The sequence below is a fragment of the Siphateles boraxobius genome, unplaced genomic scaffold, assembly GCF_051911475.1.
Source record: "Siphateles boraxobius isolate OS27281-9 unplaced genomic scaffold, OSU_SipBor_1 24, whole genome shotgun sequence".
In the NCBI taxonomy this organism is placed as follows: Eukaryota; Metazoa; Chordata; class Actinopteri; order Cypriniformes; family Leuciscidae; genus Siphateles; species Siphateles boraxobius.
Window position 1 is genome coordinate 3,479,096 of NW_027508855.1, and position 22,792 is coordinate 3,501,887.

At 38.4% G+C, this 22,792-nt stretch overlaps 1 protein-coding gene and 1 pseudogene across 1 annotated transcript; both read right to left on the bottom strand.

Moving 5' to 3' along the window:
• Positions 1–1,768: 1,768 nt before the first annotated feature.
• On the bottom strand, positions 1,769–12,306 carry f11r.2 (F11 receptor, tandem duplicate 2). The gene is made up of 7 exons (XM_077240760.1): positions 12,110–12,306; positions 5,586–5,648; positions 5,223–5,339; positions 4,966–5,106; positions 4,262–4,464; positions 3,440–3,542; positions 1,769–2,557 (listed from the first exon to the last, which is right to left on the bottom strand). Exons 1-7 carry the CDS (start codon positions 12,150–12,152, stop codon positions 2,352–2,354), a joined length of 876 nt encoding a protein of 291 aa, XP_077096875.1. The 5' UTR covers positions 12,153–12,306; the 3' UTR covers positions 1,769–2,351.
• On the bottom strand, positions 6,228–7,273 carry LOC143749282 (LIM domain and actin-binding protein 1-like; annotated as a pseudogene).
• Positions 12,307–22,792: the final 10,486 nt, after the last annotated feature.

The window sequence follows — 22,792 nt, forward strand, 5'->3', positions numbered from 1 at the left end:
GAGAAAAATGTTGTTTGGAGGGCACAGTGTGGGCATTACTAATGCCAAAAAGGCACCTGAGTGGCAAAAGGTTGCAGACGCCGTAAATGCTGTAGCCTCACAACCTCGGACTGTGGGCGAAATAAAAAAGAAATGGTCGGACATTTGCCTCATTTGCCAGCAAGTCTTCTTGCTGTCTGAAGATGCGTTCACTCCGAATCCTTCCATTTCCCACATCTTCTAAGAGCGCAAGATCAGCCATTGGCGTCATTACGCATTGTGATGGGGTATTTTATTTCCATCCATTTAATTACATCTGACAAGCTACAGATGTCGGTTATAATCTACTTGGAAATGGGAAAAAGTTCGGCGCAAATGTAATTTCTAGCAGCTTTCTGAATGGTTGAGACATAGGCTACGTCATTAGTTTGTTTTATTTTAGATAAAATAACGTAAGGCATATGCATGAATACCATGATTCCGTAGCTGATGAAGACATTTTTACTATGAAAACAACTTTCCCTTGTCGACAATACATCTATCTATCTATATATCTCCCTAATTATCTATCTATCTGACTGACTGACCGACCATCTAATTGCATATATCTGCTCCGCCAGACGGACACATTGGCGAGAATACCAGTTTTGTACATTATTTCATTCTGTTTACCATCTTATTTATGAGGATGAATTGTATAACATGCCAATATTATTGCAGAACAAATTTCACTTTTCTTTTTGCAAATATGCTTTAATTTGCATTTCTGTTGCAGACCGATCATACGGGTGTTCGTGTAGGCTGTTAATTGTAAGACTTGCTTTGTGTAGTCTTCGTGTTATTTATGAGAGGCAGTATTGCCATTTATTTTACACAACGGTCTACAGTTTCACACACTTTCACGTGTTTCTTCCATCTGCCGACTGTGTCGCCATTTCTCATTTCACCCGTTTTTGTGCGTACGCCTGGGTCAGAGCTTGCGTGAAGGACCGCACATTTTACCGTCAAGTTTGCTTTTTATAAATACCAATTATTGCGTAGAGATTGGCGTACGCCTTCTTTTGTTCGTACGCAACGTTTATAAATGAGGCCCCAGGGGCCTCATGTACAAAGACTTGCTGAATTCATACTAAAACATTGCGTACGGACAAAGCTGTAAATGTGCGTACGCACAAAAAAAAACAGATGAATCTCTACGTTCGAAGGATCCCACGCATATTCTCGTTGTTCATCCCAATTACCGTAAAAATCAGCGCACATGCACGAGCACAACGCCCCACCCAGTCTCCTCCCTTAATTAAATACATTTAAATATGGTAGGCTAATGAGTCCACTTTGGCAAAAGAGAGGAGTAAGAAAATGGCTAAAGCAAGCGGCAAGAGACGAAACTTTACAGAAAGTGAATCTTAAGCATCAATATTTCTGGTAATGAGTGTTTGTGACTACCAAAAAATAGAAGTGAAAAAAAAAAAATGATTACAATTTACCAACGACTGAGTCTGATGGTCTTCTCATCATATTCACCATTGACAGACACCACTTCGCCATAATCTTGCTTGCGATACCTTTTCAAACCTCAGTCCTTTATTATAGTGATATAGCCTTCATATTGAGAATGAAAGAAAAAGACACAATGCAATCACATTTAAATATGAGAATATAAAAACTCATATGGAATATGAATCTCTGCTTCATAGAACATGTTGTTTACATACCAAACACAATCATTTCAATGCTGAGGAAAAAGTTACAATGATAAACTGGAAGACAACAGTTCAAAACCACAGTATAGTTTTTATCCATATCCATTTATTTTTTAAAACAAGATTCTCAACACCACTGGATTTTAAAATGCACTAAGAGCCATCATTGGGAGACACAGTAGGATTCAACCAAACAAAGTATAACACATGGCAAAAAAAATAAAAAATTAAATAAATTCCAAGGTAATGGCAAGGTTAGAAATATAAACAATATGACTGTAATTTGGACTTCTAGATTCAACATTTACTCGGAATACTCAAATGCTTTAAGGTAAAGATCTTTCCTTTAACAGAGACTTGCACTCTCAGACCTGGAGGAAGACCAAGCGCTTTGGAGATCAGGAGGCAGGAGGTGAAAATGGATCTGGACATTTGACAAATTATTGTAGAAAACACTGTCTGATTGACGAAAAAAATTAAACCATGTCTAGTTTGAATGTTATATATGCAAAATGTGGTTGAATATATTAAACAGATACAAATTAATAATAGTAGATAATTGTAGTTAATCACTCATAGTATAATGAAATTACATTTTATTAATGAAAAAAATATCAAATCACTACATGAAATAATTTTTTGTCTTAGAGCAATTATGTTCAATGGAATCTATACTTCATGACTATATTTTTGCAGCTTTAGTTTTAACTTGGTTATTTCCAATTCCAGTTTTTGTATCTCTAGTTTTAGTTTAACCTCTTGCAACGTGAATACGCCATACATTTTTTCCAGAATGTGGTTCATGCTTGGCACAATGCATATCTCTTTGCTCAAGGTGTCCCTCTCTGCTGCCACTTGGCTGCTGTCTACATCAACTATATTACAAAAACAAAGTTGGCCAAAAATTAGCAATGCTAGGGAGACATTAAAAAGCTTCTTTTATTAACAAGTTTGTAACGAGTTGTACACAATCCAAACAGTGAGGATGACTATCTAAAACATAGGCAAGTACTGAAAAAAAGCATAAAACGTCAGAAACACAATATTCTACTTAGAATATTAAATAACAGTGGATAATTTGTCTCTCTTATTTAAAGTCACGGAAATGATCATGTTTTTTTTTTTCTTTTGCTACTGGAGCAAATGGAAATATAAAAATTATATTTGCCATCATCTCCCATTAGAGGTTTATCCAACTATGACAACTACCACTTCCGAGAACTCCGGAAATGTAAAAAAGAGTGCATTGGTTAATTTAGGGGGCTTATTTTGCTCATGAAAATGCTATTTGTGGTCTGTAGCACACACTTAGATTAATGTTTTTTACATAATTTAAATTTATGAGATTAAATAGATAAATCTGACTCCCAAAGACACCAGAATTTAATGTTTTGTTGCCGTTTTTACAACAAAACAATGCCCTTGAACCCCCCTAGAAATTTAAAGGTTCAATATGTGCCTTTTTTTGTTGTTGTTCAAAATTAACACAATGGAACTTTTAAGTCACTACAACATCGATCCTTCTTTCAAAACATATTTTTGTCTAACCCTCATTGACTACAGTAAGCCTTTTGTAAGGGTTCATGTTCGGAAAACCCCTAAAAATGGCGTCCCCTTCCCTAAGTTCCTAAACACCGTTTGAAATTCGCCCCAAGATGAACAAATTGCTCTCTGAGACAATTTGTTTTTCCAAATCATATAAAAGATTCGTTCAAAATGAACAAATGGATCATGATCAACTTATCTCTATTACTTACGGACATCCATCTGCACTGCATCACCACGCTGAGGGGCACCTTCTCCATTACTGGCCTCACAGAAATATGAACCGATATCCAGCTTAGACACACTCGGGAACTCCTGATCACACAAACAAAACTATTTTACAAGAATAATATTCCTTACAAGCTATAAACCTGGAACTATAAAGTGAAGAATTACATTAAAATTTTAGCAATATACAGTACAGTACCGACTGCTTTAACCATAAAGTTTGATGTGACTTTATCCACCTTATTTTTCAAGTAAGCCATTTGTAAATTTAATGTGTCTGGCTTCCTGTGTAATCCGCTTCCAGTTATTTTTAGATGTACAAAAAAACAGCAAAATATTGCATAATCCTTGATATTGCAAACTGATGTTTCTTACACTATTATTTGAATGTAGTGGCTTAGTTTTAAACGCAGTTTTGTAGTGCAACAGTTTTACCATTTACTGCACTTTGTTATTCTTCTAGTTATTTCCCTATAGCGGCTAATGAACTGGAAGTCACATTCAAAGAAAATTGCTTAATTCTGCGTTGAAAAAAAGGTGGATAGACTACATACACCAGGGGTGTCAAACTCAATTCCTGGAGGGCCACAGCCCTGCAGAGTTTAGCTTCAACTCTAATTAAACACACCTGATCCAGCTAATCAAGTTCTTCAGGCTTATTTAAAAACTACAGGTATGTGTGTTGGAGCAGTTTGGAACTAAACTCTGTAGGGCTTTGGCCCTCCAGGAATTGAGTTTGACACCCCTGACATACACACTCAAATACATGCTATTTTGTATTTTAAATATTGTAGATCAACACTCACCAGGTTACCATTGAAATCGTTCATCTTGTAGGTGAGGTTTTTGAAAGAGGGGAACTTGCTGGGATCGTCAGGCAGGGGAGTGTTGTCTTTGTACCACTTATAGGTGGGTGGGGGGGAGCCATCATTGTCGAAGCAGGTCAGAAGAGCGTTATTGCCTGTTGTTACTGATGAAGGAATTCTAGATACGGGCTTGGAAGGAGGCACTGTAGTGGAGAGAATTAGTGGGAATTGTAAGGCTAAATGTATATTAATTAATATATATGGGCTATATTTAAATTTAATACATTTAAATCAAAGCTATATATTGTGTTAAATATACACTGGACCCCATTGACATTCATTGTATGTATCACTTTTCAAAATATATTTTTTTGTGTTCTACAGAAATAAATGTACATAGACTTGGACCCAAATAAAGGTTATATGTAAAAATAAGTAAATAATGACAGTATTTCACATTTTTGAGTGAACTATCCCTTTTAAACTGCAGGTTAAATGTGCTGTAAGCAATTTCAGCAGTTTTAGTGATTTCTAATAGGCTTAGACACTGAATTAGACCAACCACAAACATTGTGATTGGCTAAAAGTAGGCTGGGCCACTCCCTGTTGCTGTTTATAGCTCAGGGTTATGATATCTCATGACATATACATTAGTGAGATCTATCAGGTAGTAATGATTATGTAAACAACACAATATGATTTACCAAGGACAGCGAGTTTGACTGTCTTCTCTCCATATCCACCATTTCCAGACACCTGACAGTCATAGTCTCCAGCGTCTGCTCGCGTCACCTTGTTGAATCTCAGTCCTCCAGGATACACAGTGATACGGCTTGAATACTGAGCTGAAAGAAAAAAGATGCACATCTTTCCTCAAATTGTCATTTTACACAATAAGGAAATGCAACTGCAAGGTTACAATGATGACTCTGGATGACAACAGTAAACTTTTCATCCATACCAGTTGGCTTGTTATCAAAGTAAATAAATGACTGAGAGCCTTTGAGATCCTTGAACTTCCATTCTACTCTGGGTGTTGCTCCAAAGTCCACCGTGTAGGTACATTTCAAGTCAGCTCCTGAAAAAAAAGTAGGTACTATAATAACGGGCAGACCTGTCCTTAGGCCGGCCAGTAGACAGATGCTCTCTTATAAATTGTTAGATCTGTAACAAACACCACATAAATTACTATTCTTTAGTGAAACCCCTATGCAGGCAGGCACCACATCAAAAGTTCTCCATTAGTAATATCTGACTGCTCACGGCACACAGAAACAATTATAATTGAAATACAAACAAACAGAAAAGGCAAAATGAAACTTACCCTCATTCTCCTTCACTTTTACTGAGGGATTAGCAACAGTAACCGTAAATTGGGCATGTAGGCCTGCAGACAGAAAGAGATGGATTCAATCCGTAAAAAATCAAAGTAAGCACATAAATTGCATTAACAGTCGTAACCAGTGGAATGGTGTTCTGACATCCTCTTCATATAAGCCAGACTGTGGAGGCGATCCTATAAGCCTCGGCATAGATGGCATGGTGTTCTCAACTCGTAGCAGATAAATCCTGAGTCCAAACATTAGCTCTCTTTGGGTGTTGTTCCCGTTTATTATAAAAGTAAAAAAGGGATAATTCACATAAAATGGTACTTCACCCAGTGCTAAATAATAAAGTGCTGTTGGTAAAGTGCTAACAGCTATGGCAAGAACCGTGTGTTCCTCGCCATCCAAACCTTTCCTAATTGATTGCCACACCTGTTAATATACCTAACGTGACATGTCACACCCAGTGCAACACTCCCACCAAGTGGCTAGAATAAGTAATTGCAATGTTAACCTATCAAGAAAAGGTGCATGTATATATGGCTCCTACACCCCAGCCCCATAACTGTGAATATTTACTTTAACCACAATTACCCAAATTACCTATTTTAAAATAAAGGAGTCATTTTTGCAATGCTAATCTAAGTGAAATCTTCTCTTGAGCTTAGGACATCCACTTTCTCCTCCTGTTCCATCCTTTCCTCATTGGTCTCACCCTGTTCCTCCTCCTCTTCTGATTGGTTGTGTTCAGTCATGACCTCGGAAGAGATCAGCGTGTCTGTGGTGGAAGAAACGGGTGACATTTCCTCAGAGTATTCTGGCTTCTTATTTGAAGGAGATCTTTGGCATCGTTTGTTGGGCTGAGTGACCGATGCAGAGCTGAAGATGGAAAACGGTTTGCTTCTCTCCTTGAGAGAGACGCTCCTACAAAGCTTTGGAAAATCAGATTGGTCTGAGTTGCTTGATACAGAGTCGCCCTCTGGAGGCCATTTCGGGCGGATGGGTTTGATGCCACTGCCGTCAGTGGCTCCACACACATGGGTCGCGCTCTCATCCCCTTCTGACTGTGGAGGCCAGGATATCTTGAGTCATCCCGTCTCCAGCGGCTTTTCCACCCTCTCAGAGGCGACCTGTTTTCGTCTCTCTAAAGTGGCCGCAAGCACATTAACCTTTACCAGTGGAGACTCCACTACTGTTGGGCTGGAGGTTGTTTCTTGAGGTGAGAGCTTCACTTGCTCCTCGGCTCCTTCTCCTCCAGTCTCCCAAAGCTCATTATGGGGTCGGTGGCCGAAACAGCTTAAACAGCTGGCTTTTAAAGTGTGGCTTACAGTAGACGTTGTTGTGCAAAGAAGCATAGTTCACCAAACTGAGTTTAGTGTTGCAGTAGGCACAGCAGAAACAGGTGTTGTGGAAAAGCTGTTGATTCGCTACAATTTTTTCCAGTGGGTACACAGTCTTAAGGCTCGTCACAGGTTTCACGGACAGGCAATCGGAACTTCCTAGCAGCTTTAGACTGGTTTTGTTCCTGACTTATAACAGAGCCATTCCTGTCTGTAGTGGGACTTTTCTTTTTCGGATGGTACACCCCGTCTAATTTTTCATTAAAATCCTGATTGTATTGGGCAACTAATAAGTCTTGTAGCCTGGCGACTAAGATCCTATTAGCAGTGACAGCAGAATGGCTCATCTTGTCTTTGCGCGGATCACCTCCTCTCAGCGGACCATTCACGACTCAACCCAGTAGAGTCTTAACAGCATATGGTCCTTCGCCTTGGCTATTTATTATTTCCCATGGTTCCATGAGCTTCGACGCATTGGTGCCTATCAGTAATTCCACCTCTACCACAAAACTGGGAACTGTAATGCCTTCGAGGTATTTCCATCCCTCTAGGTCCTTTGGAGTGAGAATGTTATTTCTACTCACAGGCATGGTCCTCTGAGTGTAGACTTCAGGTAAGTCCAGGAAGTTTTCTTCATTCAAGCCAGAAACCTCGAGACCACTAAGCAAGAATGTGTCTACAGACCTCTCTTGGCCAAGAGTACGAAGAAGAATGCTAGTCTTGACTCCTGAAAGGTTCAGTTTTCTCATGAGATGTTGGGTACAGAAAGAAGCTGAACTCCCCGGGTCTAGAAAGGCATAGGTGTTCATAACTGTGCTTCCGGACTTGGCCTTCACCTGTACAGGCACAATAGCGAGAACACATTCATCACTTCCGGCCCCAGTATGGCCACGTCTCCAATGACACAGATGCATTATTGACTGACACTTCCTGTGTTTTAGATTCAATGTGTAGGACAGTTGGATGTTTGTGCTTACATACATCACATGTCAAAGGCTTATCACATTCCCTGCTCAAATGACCTCTCCTCAGACAGCTGAAACACACTCTGCCTACTTTCAAAGCCTTCAATTTCTCCCTGTGTGTCATCTCATCAAGCTGTGAACACTTCTCCACTGAATGCTTGCTCTTACACACACAGCATGACTCTTCGTCATTCTTTTGTGAAGCTGATCCTCTGCGCTGTTGGTACCATGCTGTGGTTGGTCCTGAGGCAGTATTGATGGCAGCAACAGTAGCTTGGCCTCTTCCGGTATATCTACTCTTGGGTTTAGAGGAAGGGTCTGGTGGCGTACCCTGTAGGTCACAAAAGAGAGGATCAGACAGAATCCTTACCTGATGCTCAATAAAGGCCACAAAGTCTGAGAACATAGCTCTATAACCATGGCGCTCCTGTAGCTCCCAGGCGACAGAACTCCATTTTTCCCTCAGTCTATATGGCAACTTCATTATCAAGCGGAGATTGGATGGCACATTCATCTCCTCCATATGCTGTAAATCTTCCATGACATTGCAACAGTTCCTTAAGAAGATTGAAAAAGACTGCAGAGCATTAATGTCATCAACCCTCATCGTAGGCCACGTCATAGCCTTCTCCATATAAGCTACAGCAATTTTCGTTTCATTTCCAAAATGTTCTTTAAATAGATTCTTTGCTCTCTCATAGCCCTGCCCAAGAGCCATGTTATAGCAACTCCGAACCAGTTCTCTTGGCTGCCCTCTGGTATATTGCTCAAGTTAATAAAGACATTCTTGTTTATTTGTAGTTTTCCTTTCAATAGCTTGCTCGAAAGCTCTAATAAAAGCAGCATATTTAAGTGGATCGCTATCAAACTCTGGGATAGTTCGTGGCGGAAGAGAGGCTAAGGCTTGATTCTGAACCAACTGAGCAATGTTAGTTTGCTGTTGCATAAGCTCATACAGAGTAGGGTGTTGAACATTATCAAGAGAGCAATGATGATGCGACTATGATTGCATACGTATACTCCCTTGTGTGGTCAGTGGCGAAAATCCTACGGTCAAAGCATTGGTAAATCTGGATCCATTTCCCTGTACATCCGACTCATGCATGTGTGAGATCGACGGCTGAGGTCCGGCAGGTGCAACATTAGTAGGTCTGGTTCCAAGGACGTTCCCCTGCACTTCAGACCTGTGAGAAGATGGTGCATAGGACACTGAAGGAAAAGGATTATCAGATCTTAATAAAGACTGGGCTTGTAAAATGTGCAGCCTTTCTTTAGGCCATACAGCCAATGGCAGAGAATGGTCCTGTTGGAAAGAGACAGTTTTAGGAAGTTGTAAGACTGGAGCGGTGTTCAAACAACTTGATGTTTGTGATTTCAAATGAGCATGAAGATAGGCATCCATGGCATCCTCTCCATTATCCTCCACATCTTCACCACCACACACATTTTCAAACACAGACAATCTAGCTGTAGCAACAGCCAACTTGGCCTCAACCTCTAGCTGTTCCTTTTTCCTTTTCAGCTTTGCTTTTTCTATTTGAAGGGCTTCTTCTTCAGCGTCAATATCATGCATTTTTCTCAAAGCAGCTGCAGATTGTAAAACTGCAGCCCTTTCAGCCATTGCCCCTAAACATGCAGAAATAATACTGGAAGCCTTTGAATGGACAGAAGAGTAATCTGTATTTTTTAACCCTTTACTTGAAACATTGGATATACCATCTTCAGGCCTTATGTCAGAATTTATTATAGACAGCACATCAATATTCTCATCATCATTGGCCAACCATTTCTTCACATTCTCAAATGTATTAATTTCCTCTATTTTCTGTGCGAGCCAATAATAGTTGATGGTGTTCGGAGTCTGGCATAGGCATTTCCAGAAAAGAATTTGAGTTTCTAAAGTCTCTTTACACAACGTGATATATTTGCTCAGACATTCCTTCACAGCAAACTCAGTTTGAGATGTCCTTTCCCCAGCAAGAACCCCATTAATCCTTTGCTTAATTTTAATAGCTTGCTTAAGTTGGATTTCCGATTTTTTTGCAGATTTTCAAACAGCATTGTAAATCCCTTAGCCGTTAATTGTGCCGTCTTGTGCGTTTCCCTGAGTCATCAACGACAACACTAGACTTATCAGAAATATAAGTTTCGTCTGTAGCCACAGAAGCAATGTTGGCTCTATCGAGCAAGGTTTCTTCCTCTCCAATCATCTTTATGCATTAAGCGCGTCAAGTTTAAAGCGCTCAATGAAAACAGCACAATTAACTTACTTATGCAGAGGCAACCAACAGCACGCACACACAGTAGCTACTTTTGATTTCCCCAAGCATCAACGCTGAAACAGGCTTTCATTTCAATTTCGAGAGTCCACCTTTTTCCAATTCCATCAGCAGAAATATATGAAACTGTACCCACCAGCTTTCCATGATTGTAGTCTGCGTGAGGACTTACAAATGTTTCAATTATGACTTCCATGCTCCGCGACAGGTAAGCAATCCAATAAGATGGGCAATCCTTTCAATATCCAAACGATCAGGACACTCCTGTCCAGTTCAGAAGTGTACATCCAAAACAGAAAGGAATCGGTTCTTACTGTGTGGAGGCTATCCTATAAGCCTCGGGATAGATGGCATGGTGTTCTCAACTCGTAGCAGATAAATCCTGAATTCAAACATTAGCTCTCTTTGGGTGTTGATCCCGTTTATTATAAAAGTAAAAAGTGATAATTAACATAAAATGGTACTTCACCCAGTGCTAAATAATAAAGTGCTCATATGGCAAGAACCGTGTGTTCCTCGCCATCCACACCTTTCCTAATTGATTGCGACACCTGTTAATATACCTAACGTGACATGTAACACCCAGTGCAACACTCCCACCAAGTGGCTAGAATAAGTAATTGCAATGTTAACCTATCAGGAAAAGGTTCATGTATAAATGTCTCCTACACAGACACTTATTTTATTTTTTATCTTATTTATTTTTTATCCAATAGAAACAAAGAATCAAACAAAACACCATGTGGCATGGAACCCCGTTCATTCGGGCAGGCTCAGAAAAAGATAGATATTCTTTTTAAAAAAATATGCAAATGATGAATATTTCAAGATTTAAGAAAACATATTATTGTATTAAAAACAAACACATGATTTTTCCATATATTTACAAACATCCCACGTAATCTTCTATGTGTTCTATGCTCATTGAACACCTTAGCCTGGTTTGCACAAAGCTGTAAATGTTTTAGATTGGGTGTTCAAATGTGTTTTAGATATATATCTTCTAAATAATGTGAAGGTTAAAACATTTGTTTTTAATTAATTATTTACCCTTTAAAATGTATTATTTGTAATTTGAATAACTCAATTTTGACAAACTTTACAGCAAAGGGTGTTAGGTTACCAAGACACAGAAGACAAAAAAAATTGTAGGTCTATTTTTTAAAACAAGGACCTTTTTCCACATGTTCCGTTAAAAAAACCATCAGACCTGCTACAAAATCCTTTTGACACTAGAAAATATTTCGATGTAAACAGTACATTTCATTTTAAAGAGTGTGAGGTTTCATCAAAAAGCTTTAATTTTTTTTCTACCACAGAAATACTACATGAAAAACAGAAAGTGAGGGCTTCTTTTCTGAAAAAACGGTCAACAGCAAACATTAGTTATTAAAATAAAAATCATATAATATAAATTAACATTCATTCAAACACGTTTTTTTTTTTTTTTTTACATTTTTCAGTTATCATTATTTTATTCGTTTCCCCGTCTGCTCAACCGGATGTTGTGTGCAAGCACAGTTTCAACTGTGTCCGCGTCACTGGCTGAGTATCATACTATTAGATAACAAAAACATAACACTTTTACTTTATTATTCTACTGCGACTGTTACCTGTTTTTGGTCTCTTTCCAAACGGCTTTTAATTGACACGGTTCACTGATTCGAGTCAATGTGAATGAAATGGGCTTCTTCAAATGGTTAAATTTAAAATATTTGCCAGTTGGTTTTCAAGGTTCATTTACGTCGATCCAAAATAAAGATTTATGGAATTGGTTACAGGACACATCAGTGTTTGTTTTTGCTGACCTGTAGTAAATAAACTATTTAAACGCTAAACTCCACTATACGCATATAATATAAAACAAATAGCAGCTAATTAAAGATTTTCAAAGTTGAATAATCACAGCAGTCTTTGAAAATATGGACGCCTAACTTACCTGTGACTGAGACAGAAAGGAACACAAAGACGAAGGTCAGCATATCCACTCTGAAATGATAAAAAGTCCTCCCAAATTCCAACTTTTCTAAATAAAATTTAAACAACAACAACAAAAAACACCTAATTTAATATTGTTACTACAACTTTTTAGGGAGCTGTGTGTTAAGGCCTCACAAAACTAAGTCAGAATAAACTGGAGGTTTAAACTAACCTTTGTTCTATTATAAAGAGCCTAAGTCCCTCCCCTCTGCTTCTGGCTCATGGGACCTTATTTCGGAAAAAATATCTAGGCAATGGCGAGAGACAACTTATCTTTTTATTCCGTCTGGACTGAGCCCTGAATTACACATATGCTTTTTGTCAATTTAAAAGATAATTAAGAAAGTCACAGTTTGTCATAAAACAGAAGAGTAACATTTAGTTTTATGTGAAAATCGCTGAATGAACTAACGTTACATCTCGCACTACGTACGTCACCAAGCTCGTATGTGTGCAGTCTGGTACAAAACACACAGGCATGAAGGCGTAACGTTATGATTATAACGTTAGAATATAGAAAATATGACAGACGTTAGCTTCAGTAAAGTTAGCTTCATTTTATCTTCATTTTTAAGAAAGCTCTAGCTTATGTAAGATGGTTCACCGCTCCTTAGGAAAATTAACCATGGTTTTGTGTTCGATTACTGTTTGTTTTACCTTAATTCACTTTCGAGAGCGGTAACTCTACATTGCCTACCCCATCAACCTACCCCACATCTACGAGTAGTGCGCCATCTGCCTGGGCCTGGCCCACGCCAAGGCGGCGTGCACTTCGCCGATGCGCACTCGAGTGGGTTTTTGCTATTATGGGATCGAGGTCTATCTCTTCATAGGCCGTGTAGGCGTGTCTTTAGGGTTGTATGTTTTGCAGCCAGCTGATCTTCACGGAACAGTGCTTTCAGTGAGTGATTATCCTCAGTTATCTCCTAGTCTTGACTACGGGTTTGCACAGCCGTTTCCGCTTCGGCTGCTGACGCTGTGTTTATGTACTGATATGTGTTTATCCTGTTATGTTGCCCTGTATCCTTCAGTGCAACTGGCTATTCTGACCTAACTCCGTATATTCACAGTTTTCGTCGCTACGGCCGCTGACGCTGTGCTTATCTACATACTGACATGTTTATGCTGTTATGTTGCCCTGTATCCTTCAGTGCAACTGGCTATTCTGATCTAACTGCGTATATTCACAGTTGTCATCGCTACGGCCGCTGGCACTGTGCGAGGAGGGGCTTCATCGAAACCGGTATGTTGGAGAAAGACTGGGGAGAGAGTAACTGTAATAAGGTAAGATGTAAAAATAATGTGTTTTTTTAACAATCAAGCATACATATTATAATACAAACAAAATCAAGACTTCATAAAAAGGCATAATAGGACCCCTTAAATAATCAATTAAAATTGACTTTATACCTTTGTGATAATACACTGTAGCCACATTGGACCAGCCGTTTAGAAAATGGACGGATGATTCAGCTGCAAGACGTGGAAATTCATAGAGAGCCTAAGTCCCCCCTTTTCCGGTAGACCACCATGGAACCTTATTTCGGAAAAATATTGTATGGTCAGTTAAATGACTGCGGTAAAGCCAGCCGCCACCTCGAAATGAGCGGTCAAACTAGCCGCCCCTATATTTCGTGGTGCGCGTATACACTGGCTATCACGGTAAGACTGTCAGACCGTCATCTGGATTGAAAACAGTTGATCTTCCGGCGAAGGCTATTTCACATTAATTTATTCTTTCTTTCTTTCTCTCTCTCTCTCTCTCTCTCTCTCTCTCTCTCTCTCTCTCTCTCTCTCTCTCTCTCTCTCTCTCTCTCTCTCTCTCTCTCGATCTGTCTATCATCTGTCTGTCTATCTATCTGTCTCTCTATCTGTCTATCTATCATCTGTCTGTCTATCTATCTATCTATCTATCTATGTCTATTTATCTATCTATCTATCTATCTATCTATCTATCTATCTATCTGTCTGTCTGTCTGTCTGTCTGTCTGTCTGTCTATCTATCTATCTATCTATCTATCTATCTATCTATCTATCTATCTATCTATCTATCTATCTATCTATCTATCTATCTATCTATCTATCTGTATATTTATGTATCTGTCTATTTATAATTACCTATCTATCTATCGATCCATCCATCTATCCATCCATCCTAAAATAGTAATATACTGTTGTGTCTATACATTCAGAAAATCATTAAAAAAAAAATCCTAGTTTACACTGCCCAATTTCACCTCAGATGGAGAGTACACCACCTCACCGTGTCACCTGCACAGTTTCAGGAAAATCTGATGTTGTATTACAAAATAAGAGCCCTCCAAAATTCATAAATGCGCTGTTTTGGCTTTACATTCAGAAAATCACTAAAAAAAAATTCTAGTTTACACTGCCCAATTTCACCTCAGATGTAGAGTACACCACCTCACCGTGTCACCTGCACAGTTTCAGGAAAATCTGATGTTGTATTACAAAATAAGAGCCCTCCAAAATTCATAAATGCGCTGTTTTGGCTTTACATTCAGAAAATCACTAAAAAAAAAATCCTAGTTTACACTGCCCAATTTCACCTCAGATGGAGAGTACACCACCTCACCGTGTCACCTGCACAGTTTCAGGACATTCTGATGTTGTATTACAAAATAAGAGCCCTCCAAAATTCATAAATGCGCTGTTTTGGCTTTATATTCAGAAAATCACTAAAAAAAAATTCCTAGTTTACACTGCCCAATTTCACCTCAGATGGAGAGTACACCACCTCACCGTGACACCTACACAGTTTCAGGACATTCTGATGTTGTATTACAAAATAAGAGCCCTCCAAAATTCATAAATGCGCTGTTTTGGCTTTACATTCAGAAAATCACAAAAAAAAAATCCTAGTTTACACTGCCCAATTTCACCTCAGATGTAGAGTACACCTTCTCACCGTGTCACCTGCACAGTTTCAGGAAAATCTGATGTTGTATTACAAAATAAGAGCCCTCCAAATTTCATAAATGCGCGGTTTTGGCTTTACATTCAGAAAATCACTAAAAAAAAAATCCTAGTTTACACTGCCCAATTTCACCTCAGATGGAGAGTACACCACCTCACCGTGTCACCTGCACAGTTTCAGGAAAATCCGATGTTGTATTACAAAATAAGAGCCCTCCAAAATTCATAAATGCGCTGTTTTGGCTTTACATTCAGAAAATCACTAAAAAACAAATCCTAGTTTACACTGCCTAATTTCACCTCAGATGTAGAGTTCACCACCTCACCGTGACACCTGCACAGTTTCAGGACATTCTGATGTTCTCTTACAAAATAAGAGCCCTCCAAAATTCATAAATGCGCTGTTTTAGCTTTACATTCAGAAAATCACAAAAAAAAAAATCCTAGTTTACACTGCCTAATTTCACCTCAGATGTAGAGTACACCACCTCACCGTGACACCTGCACAGTTTCAGGACATTCTGATGTTGTATTACAAAATAAGAGCCCTCCAAAATTCATAAATGCGCTTTTTTGGCTTTACATTCAGAAAATCACAAAAAATTAATTCTTGTTTACACTGCCCAATTTCACCTCAGATGGAGAGTACACCACCTCACCGTGTCACCTGCATAGTTTCAGGACATTCTGATGTTGTATTACAAAATAAGAGCACAGTGTCACATATGAAATGACAACAGATTCTGATGTTGAATTTCACATGTAAAATTGTTTAATGACTATTTACAAATTATTTTCAAAAACACTCAAAATTACACAAATTATTTAAAGGGACACAGACTGGAACTACCAACAATATTTTACAATAAAAATAAAATAGCATAATTTAAATAAAAATAAAATCACTTTTCTAAGAGCACAAAATGCAGTCCCAGTCGTTGACTCTGGCCTGTTCCAGCTCCCCTTCAGTCATGCTCAGGCACTCTTCGTGGTACCACCTCTCGCAGGTATCACACTGGATCTAGAAAGTAATAAGTTGGAAATATCACTGATCTGCAACAAACACGGATCCACGGTTTTATATTGTTACTGCTTTTTTACTTTCCAATTTATCTTTCACAAGTGAAAAAAACAAACATACCCAGTTTGTCATAGGAGGCCCACTTCCACTTTGCTTTTTCATTGAGCACATGGCACAGTTATTGGCCTCATCAAACACTAATATGAAAGTATAAACAGAAATTAATTGGTAACACAAATATAAGGTGTTTATAGCTCAATGTCAATGTCCTTGTTTAATTGAAAAGCCTTAAAATTTTAACATCCCATACTGCAAAGACTGCATACATTTAATTTGTTCTGTACTAAACCATAACCAAAGAGATATTCATGGCTCAACATTTCCACTGCCTTGCGCATTGTTGCTTGTGACTGAAACAAAAACAAACAAACAAACATGGAAATTATTTGTATTATTCATCAATGACAAAAAACACATGTACTGAAGTTTTTAAAGGCAATTTATTTTGTAATACAACATCAGAATGTCCTGAAACTGTGCAGGTGTCACGGTCAGAAGGTGTACTCTCCATCTGAGGTGAAATTGGGCAGTGTAAACTAGGATATTTTTTTAGTGATTTTCTGAATGTAAAGCCAAAACAGCGCATTTATGAACTTTGGAGGGCTCTTATTTTGTAATACAACATCAGATTTTCCTGAAACTGTGCAGGTGACACGGTGAGGTGGTGTACTCTCCATCTGAGGTGAAATTGGGCAGTGTAAACTAGGATTTTTTTTTAGTGATTTTCTGAATGTAAAGCCAAAACAGCATATTTATGAACTTTGGAGGGCTCTTATTTTGTAATACAACATCAGATTTTCCTGAAACTGTGCAGGTGACACGGTGAGGTGGTGTACTCTCCATCTGAGGTGAAATTGGGCAGTGTAAACTAGGATTTTTTTTTAGTGATTTTCTGAATGTAAAGCCAAAACAGCATATTTATGAACTTTGGAGGGCTCTTATTTTGTAATACAACATCAGATTTTCCTGAAACTGTGCAGGTGACACGGTGAGGTGGTGTACTCTCCATCTGAGGTGAAATTGGGCAGTGTAAACTAGGATTTTTTTTTTAGTGATTTTCTGAATGTAAAGCCAAAACAGCATATTTATGAACTTTGGAGGGCTCTTATTTTGTAATACAACATCAGATTTTCCTGAAACTGTGCAGGTGACACGGTGAGGTGGTGTACTCTCCATCTGAGGTGAAATTGGGCAGTGTAAACTAGGATTTTTTTTTAGTGATTTTCTGAATGTAAAGCCAAAACAGCATATTTATGAACTTTGGAGGGCTCTTATTTTGTAATACAACATCAGATTTTCCTGAAACTGTGCAGGTGACACGGTGAGGTGGTGTACTCTCCATCTGAGGTGAAATTGGGCAGTGTAAACTATTTTTTTTTTTTTTTGGTGATTTTCTGAATGTAAAGCCATTAAGCCAAAACAGCGCATTTATGAACTTTGGAGGGCTCTTATTTTGTAATACAACATCAGAATGTCCTGAAACTGTGCAGGTGTCACGGTCAGAAGGTGTACTCTCCATCTGAGGTGAAATTGGGCAGTGTAAACTAGGATTTTTTTTTTAGTGATTTTCTGAATATAAAGCCAAAACAGCGCATTTATGAATTTTGGAGGGCTCTTATTTTGTAATACAACATCAGAATGTCCTGAAACTGTGCAGGTGTCACGGTGAGGTGGTGTACTCTCCATCTGAGGTGAAATTAGGCAGTGTAAACTAGAATTTTTTTTTAGTGATTTTCTGAATGTAAAGCCAAAACAGCGCATTTATGAATTTTGGAGGGCTCTTATTTTGTAATACTACATCAGAATGTCCTGAAACTGTGCAGGTGTCATGGTGAGGTGGTGTACTCTCCATCTGAGGTGAAATTGGGCAGTGTAAACTAGGATTTTTTTTTTTTGTGATTTTCTGAATGTAAAGCCAAAACAGCATATGTATGAACTTTGGAGGGCTCTTATTTTGTAATACAACATCAGATTTTCCTGAAACTGTGCAGGTGACACGGTGAGGTGGTGTACTCTCCATCTGAGGTGAAATTGGGCAGTGTAAACTAGGATTTTTTTTTTAGTGATTTTCTGAATGTAAAGCCAAAACAGCATATTTATGAACTTTGGAGGGCTCTTATTTTGTAATACAACATCAGATTTTCCTGAAACTGTGCAGGTGACACGGTGAGAAGGTGTACTCTACATCTGAGGTGAAATTGGGCAGTGTAAACTAGAATTTTTTTTTTAGTGATTTTCTGAATGTAAAGCCAAAACAGCGCATTTATGAACTTTGGAGGGCTCTTATTTTGTAATACAACATCAGAATGTCCTGAAACTGTGCAGGTGTCATGGTGAGGTGGTGTACTCTCCATCTGAGGTGAAATTGGGCAGTGTAAACTAGGATTTTGTTTTTAGTGATTTTCTGAATGTAAAGCCAAAACAGCGCATTTATTAATTTTGGAGGGCTCTTATTTTGTAATACAACATCAGATTTTCCTGAAACTGTGCAGGTGACACGGTGAGGTGGTGTACTCTCCATCTGAGGTGAAATTGGGCAGTGTAAACTAGGATTTTTTTTTTGTTTGTGATTTTCTGAATGTAAAGCCAAAACAGCATATTTATGAACTTTGGAGGGCTCTTATTTTGTAATACAACATCAGAATGTCCTGAAACTGTGCAGGTGACACGGTGAGGTGGTGTACTCTCCATCTGAGGTGAAATTGGGCAATGTAAACTAGGATTTTTTTTTAATGATTTTCTGAATGTATAGACACAACAGTATATTACTATTTTAGGATGGATAGATGGATGGATCGATAGATAGATAGATAGGTAATTATAAATAGACAGATACATAAATATAAAGACAGACAGACAGACAGACAGACAGATAGATAGATAGATAGATAGATAGATAGATAGATAGATAGATAGATAGATAGATAGATAGGCAGGCAGGATAGATAGATCGATAGATAGATAGATAGATAGATAGACAGACAGACAGACAGATAGATAGATAGATAGATAGATAGATAGATAGATAGATAGATAGGCAGGATAGATAGATAGATAGACAGACAGACAGACAGACAGATAGATAGATAGATAGATAGATAGATAGATAGATAAATAGATAAATAGACATAGATAGATAGATAGACAGACAGACAGAACAACAGACAGACAGATGATAGATAGACAGATAGAGAGACAGATGATAGACAGATCGAGAGAGAGAGAGAGAGAGAGAGAGAGAGAGAGAGAGAGAGCGAGAAAAGAAAGAAAGAATAAATTAATGTGAAATAGCCTTCGCCGGAAGATCAATTGTTTTCAATCCAGATGACGGTCTGACAGTCTTACCGTGATAGCCAGTGTATACGCGCACCACGAAATATAGGGGCGGCTAGTTTGACCGCTCATTTCGAGGTGGCGGCTGGCTTTACCGCAGTGTTAAAACGGCGAGAGACAACAAATATTTGGATCCCGTTTGAATTGTGCCCTGAATTACACATATGATGTTTGTCAATTTAAAAGAAACATTTTAAAGTCAAGAAAGTCACAGTTTGATGTAAAACTGTTGAGATATAAGAGGTACAAGAAAATATGTAATTACAAAGACTACAAACCCAAAAGGCGCGCATGTGACGTCATACCTTTTCTCTCAATGAATGAAGCTAACTTTACTGAAGCTAACGTCTGTCATTTTTTCTATAGTCTAATGTTATAATTGTAACGTTAAGCCATCATGCCTGTGTGTTTTGTACCAGACTGCACACATACGAGCTTGGTGACGTACATAGTGCGAGACGAGAGATGTAGTTCATTTAGCGATTTTCATATAAAACTAAATGTTACTCTTCTGTTTTATGACAAACTGTGACTTTCTTGACTTTCATAATTATCTTTTAAATTGACAAACATCATATGTATAATTCAGGGCACAGTTCAGACGGAATAAAAAGATAACTTGTCTCTTGCCATTGACTATCATACATATTTTTTCCGAAGTAAGGTCCCATGAGCCAGAAGTGGAGGGGAGGGACTTAAGGCTGATTTATACTTCTGCGTCGAACTCACGCCGTAGCTACATCGTAGGCCGTGCGTAGCGTGCGTACCCTGACGTGCACCTCTCCAAAAATCAAACAACGCGTCAATTCTACGCGGACGCAAGCGCTGTGATTGGTCTGCTAGAACCCCTCCCTCGGGTTTCACATGTTCCCTCTGCATGTGTAATAGCGCGCCAACGCAGACAACGACGCAGAAGTATAAATGAAAACCAACGAGTAGTGTATAGCGGCTCCGGCGTAGGTCCGACGCAGAAGTATAAATCATACTTTAGGCTCTCTATTGTAGGCACAAACCTCACAGAGTGCATTATGGGTATTCTCTAGTCCTTGAGTTTACATCACTACAAGTGTGCCAATTTTCCTACTTACAGTTCATAGGGCAGGCTTAGACTCTTAGTGGGGAGGAATAATAATAAGAAAATTAACAATTACAATAGGGGCTACAGCTGTTAATAATAACAGCTAATATAACTAATAATACTAATGGTCACGTAATGGTGGTTGTAGTGAACCACACAACAAAGGAGAATAGTCTTTATTTAATCCACAAATAAAACTCAGGAGATCACAGGAGAACAACGAACACAACCACACTTAACTTAGACGATACTGGACACTGTACAGAAAAAAACTCATGACTTAAATACACAGGGAACATAATCAAGGAGAGCAGAAATAGGTATGTGAAAACTAATGAACAGCCAGGGAAACTAACTAGAAACTCAAGGCAAGCAGGAGCAGAGCAAACAATGTGAAAACAAAACCAGAACAGAACATAACAAAATATACATGTTACAATAATAACTTTAAAGGCTATAGTATCCATCAATCATGTGTAGGGGCGCAGGATGTTAGAGCTAAAACCCATCGAACTCTTTTCTAGAGTTGCCACTCTGTAGTGTAAGAGTGTTCAACTTGGCAATGTGGTGGATCCTTAGTTTGTGGAAGATAAACCCAACTAATGACAAGAGAAAAATGACGGTTGTCAATTCCAAACTGTTTCCTGAATGTGCTCCTTGAGAAAAAAAAATCCTCTGAACCAATCTCAACTGATTGATCAAGGACACTCTGACAGCTTTCCCCGAGGATGACTGGTAAATAAACCACTCAGTTGATCTGTCCATCTTCATTATAATTACCTCCAAGGCTGATAGGCTAATGTATACCTGTACCGTGTGTGATTGGTTGGACACTGGTTGGAATTTCGTATGATGCGATGAAAGTAAACACAGATTCAAGGTTAGACAAATAATTGGAAATCGTTCTCAGAATGAACCCTGTTTAGGAGTCCAAACTTTTGCCAATACACTCAAAAAAATGATGTGTTGGCTTTACTTAACTTTTTTATATAAACAGGTTCCACCGGTTCCACATAACTGGGTTTCGTTAAACAAACGTCATTTGTTCATGTAACTTCAACATCATGGAAGTCATTTTAAGCGATCCAATTAAACTCTAAGCTGACTGATAAATGAACACTGGAGCAGTGTAAAAGTTAATGAGATAATTAAGTGAATAATTGAGTGATGATTGAGCATCTAAAACAAACACTGATCTCCATAATGGTGACTTTAAATTCTGTTTTTCTCCTTCAGTGATTCTGCTTGTTAACATCAGGTGTCTTCAATAATGCTCAATCATCACTCAATTATCAGATTTCATTTTTTTTGAGTGTAGGTCTTTGTAACTCACATAATAAGATCTGGAACAAACATGTCAGCGGAGTGGAAAACCTTTTTGGGGGGGGGTAAATGTATTTGTGCAAAATTAAATTTCAACCTGTGGCTTGACCTGAACGATGACTAATGTAGGAAAATGAAAGAAAAGTGATATATATATATTTATATGATTGTTGTTCTTTTTAGCTGACAATTTTTAATCTTTAGCTGTGGATAGTGGATCAGAACAAACTTTTTTTTAAAATAATGAACATACATAAAAACAAATACATACAGTTACAACTCAAAATAATTTAACAACAATAATATAATTATGAACAGTAGGCTAGACAAAGAGCCAGTATAATTACTTACAAAAAAACATTGAGCTGAAAACTAATGAACAGCCAGGGAAACTAGAAACTCAGGCAAAAAGAAGCAGAGAAAACAGAAAACAAAAACAGAACATAACAAAATATACATGTTACAATAATAACTTTAAAGGCAAGTATCCATCAATCATGTGTAGGGACGCAGGATGTTAGAGCTAAAACCCTTCGAACAAAACTGCTTTGCAGAGCTCTTTTCTAGAGTTGCCACTCTGTAGTGTAAGAGTGTTCAACTTGGCAATGTGGTGGATCCTTAGTTTGTGGAAGATGAACACAACTAATGACAAGAGAAAAATGACGGTTGTCAATTCCAAACTGTTTCCTGAATGTGCTCCTTGAGAAAAAAAAACATCTTCTGAACCAATCTCAACTGATTGATCAAGGACACTCTGAGGGCTTTCCCCGAGGATGACTGGTAAATAAACCACTCAGCTGATCTGACCATCTTCATTGTACCTACCTTCAGAAGGAATCACCAACCCTCCATTGCTTTTTCAGTGTAAGCAAGTGGTAGTTCTGATCAAA

What these genes read in the sequence shown, in the direction of transcription:
- f11r.2 (XM_077240760.1), bottom strand. Translation starts at nt 12,152, where the DNA reads ATGCTGACCTTCGTCTTTGTGTTCCTTTCTGTCTCAGTCACAG. An exon ending in CCTTTCTGTCTCAGTCACAG is followed by an intron (nt 5,649 to 12,109) that starts GTAAGTTAGGCG and finishes TTCTGTCTGCAG; the next exon opens with GCCTACATGCCCAATTTACG. An exon ending in TGCAGTGCAGATGGATGTCC is followed by an intron (nt 2,558 to 3,439) that starts GTAAGTAATAGA and finishes TTTGTAATATAG; the next exon opens with TTGATGTAGACAGCAGCCAA.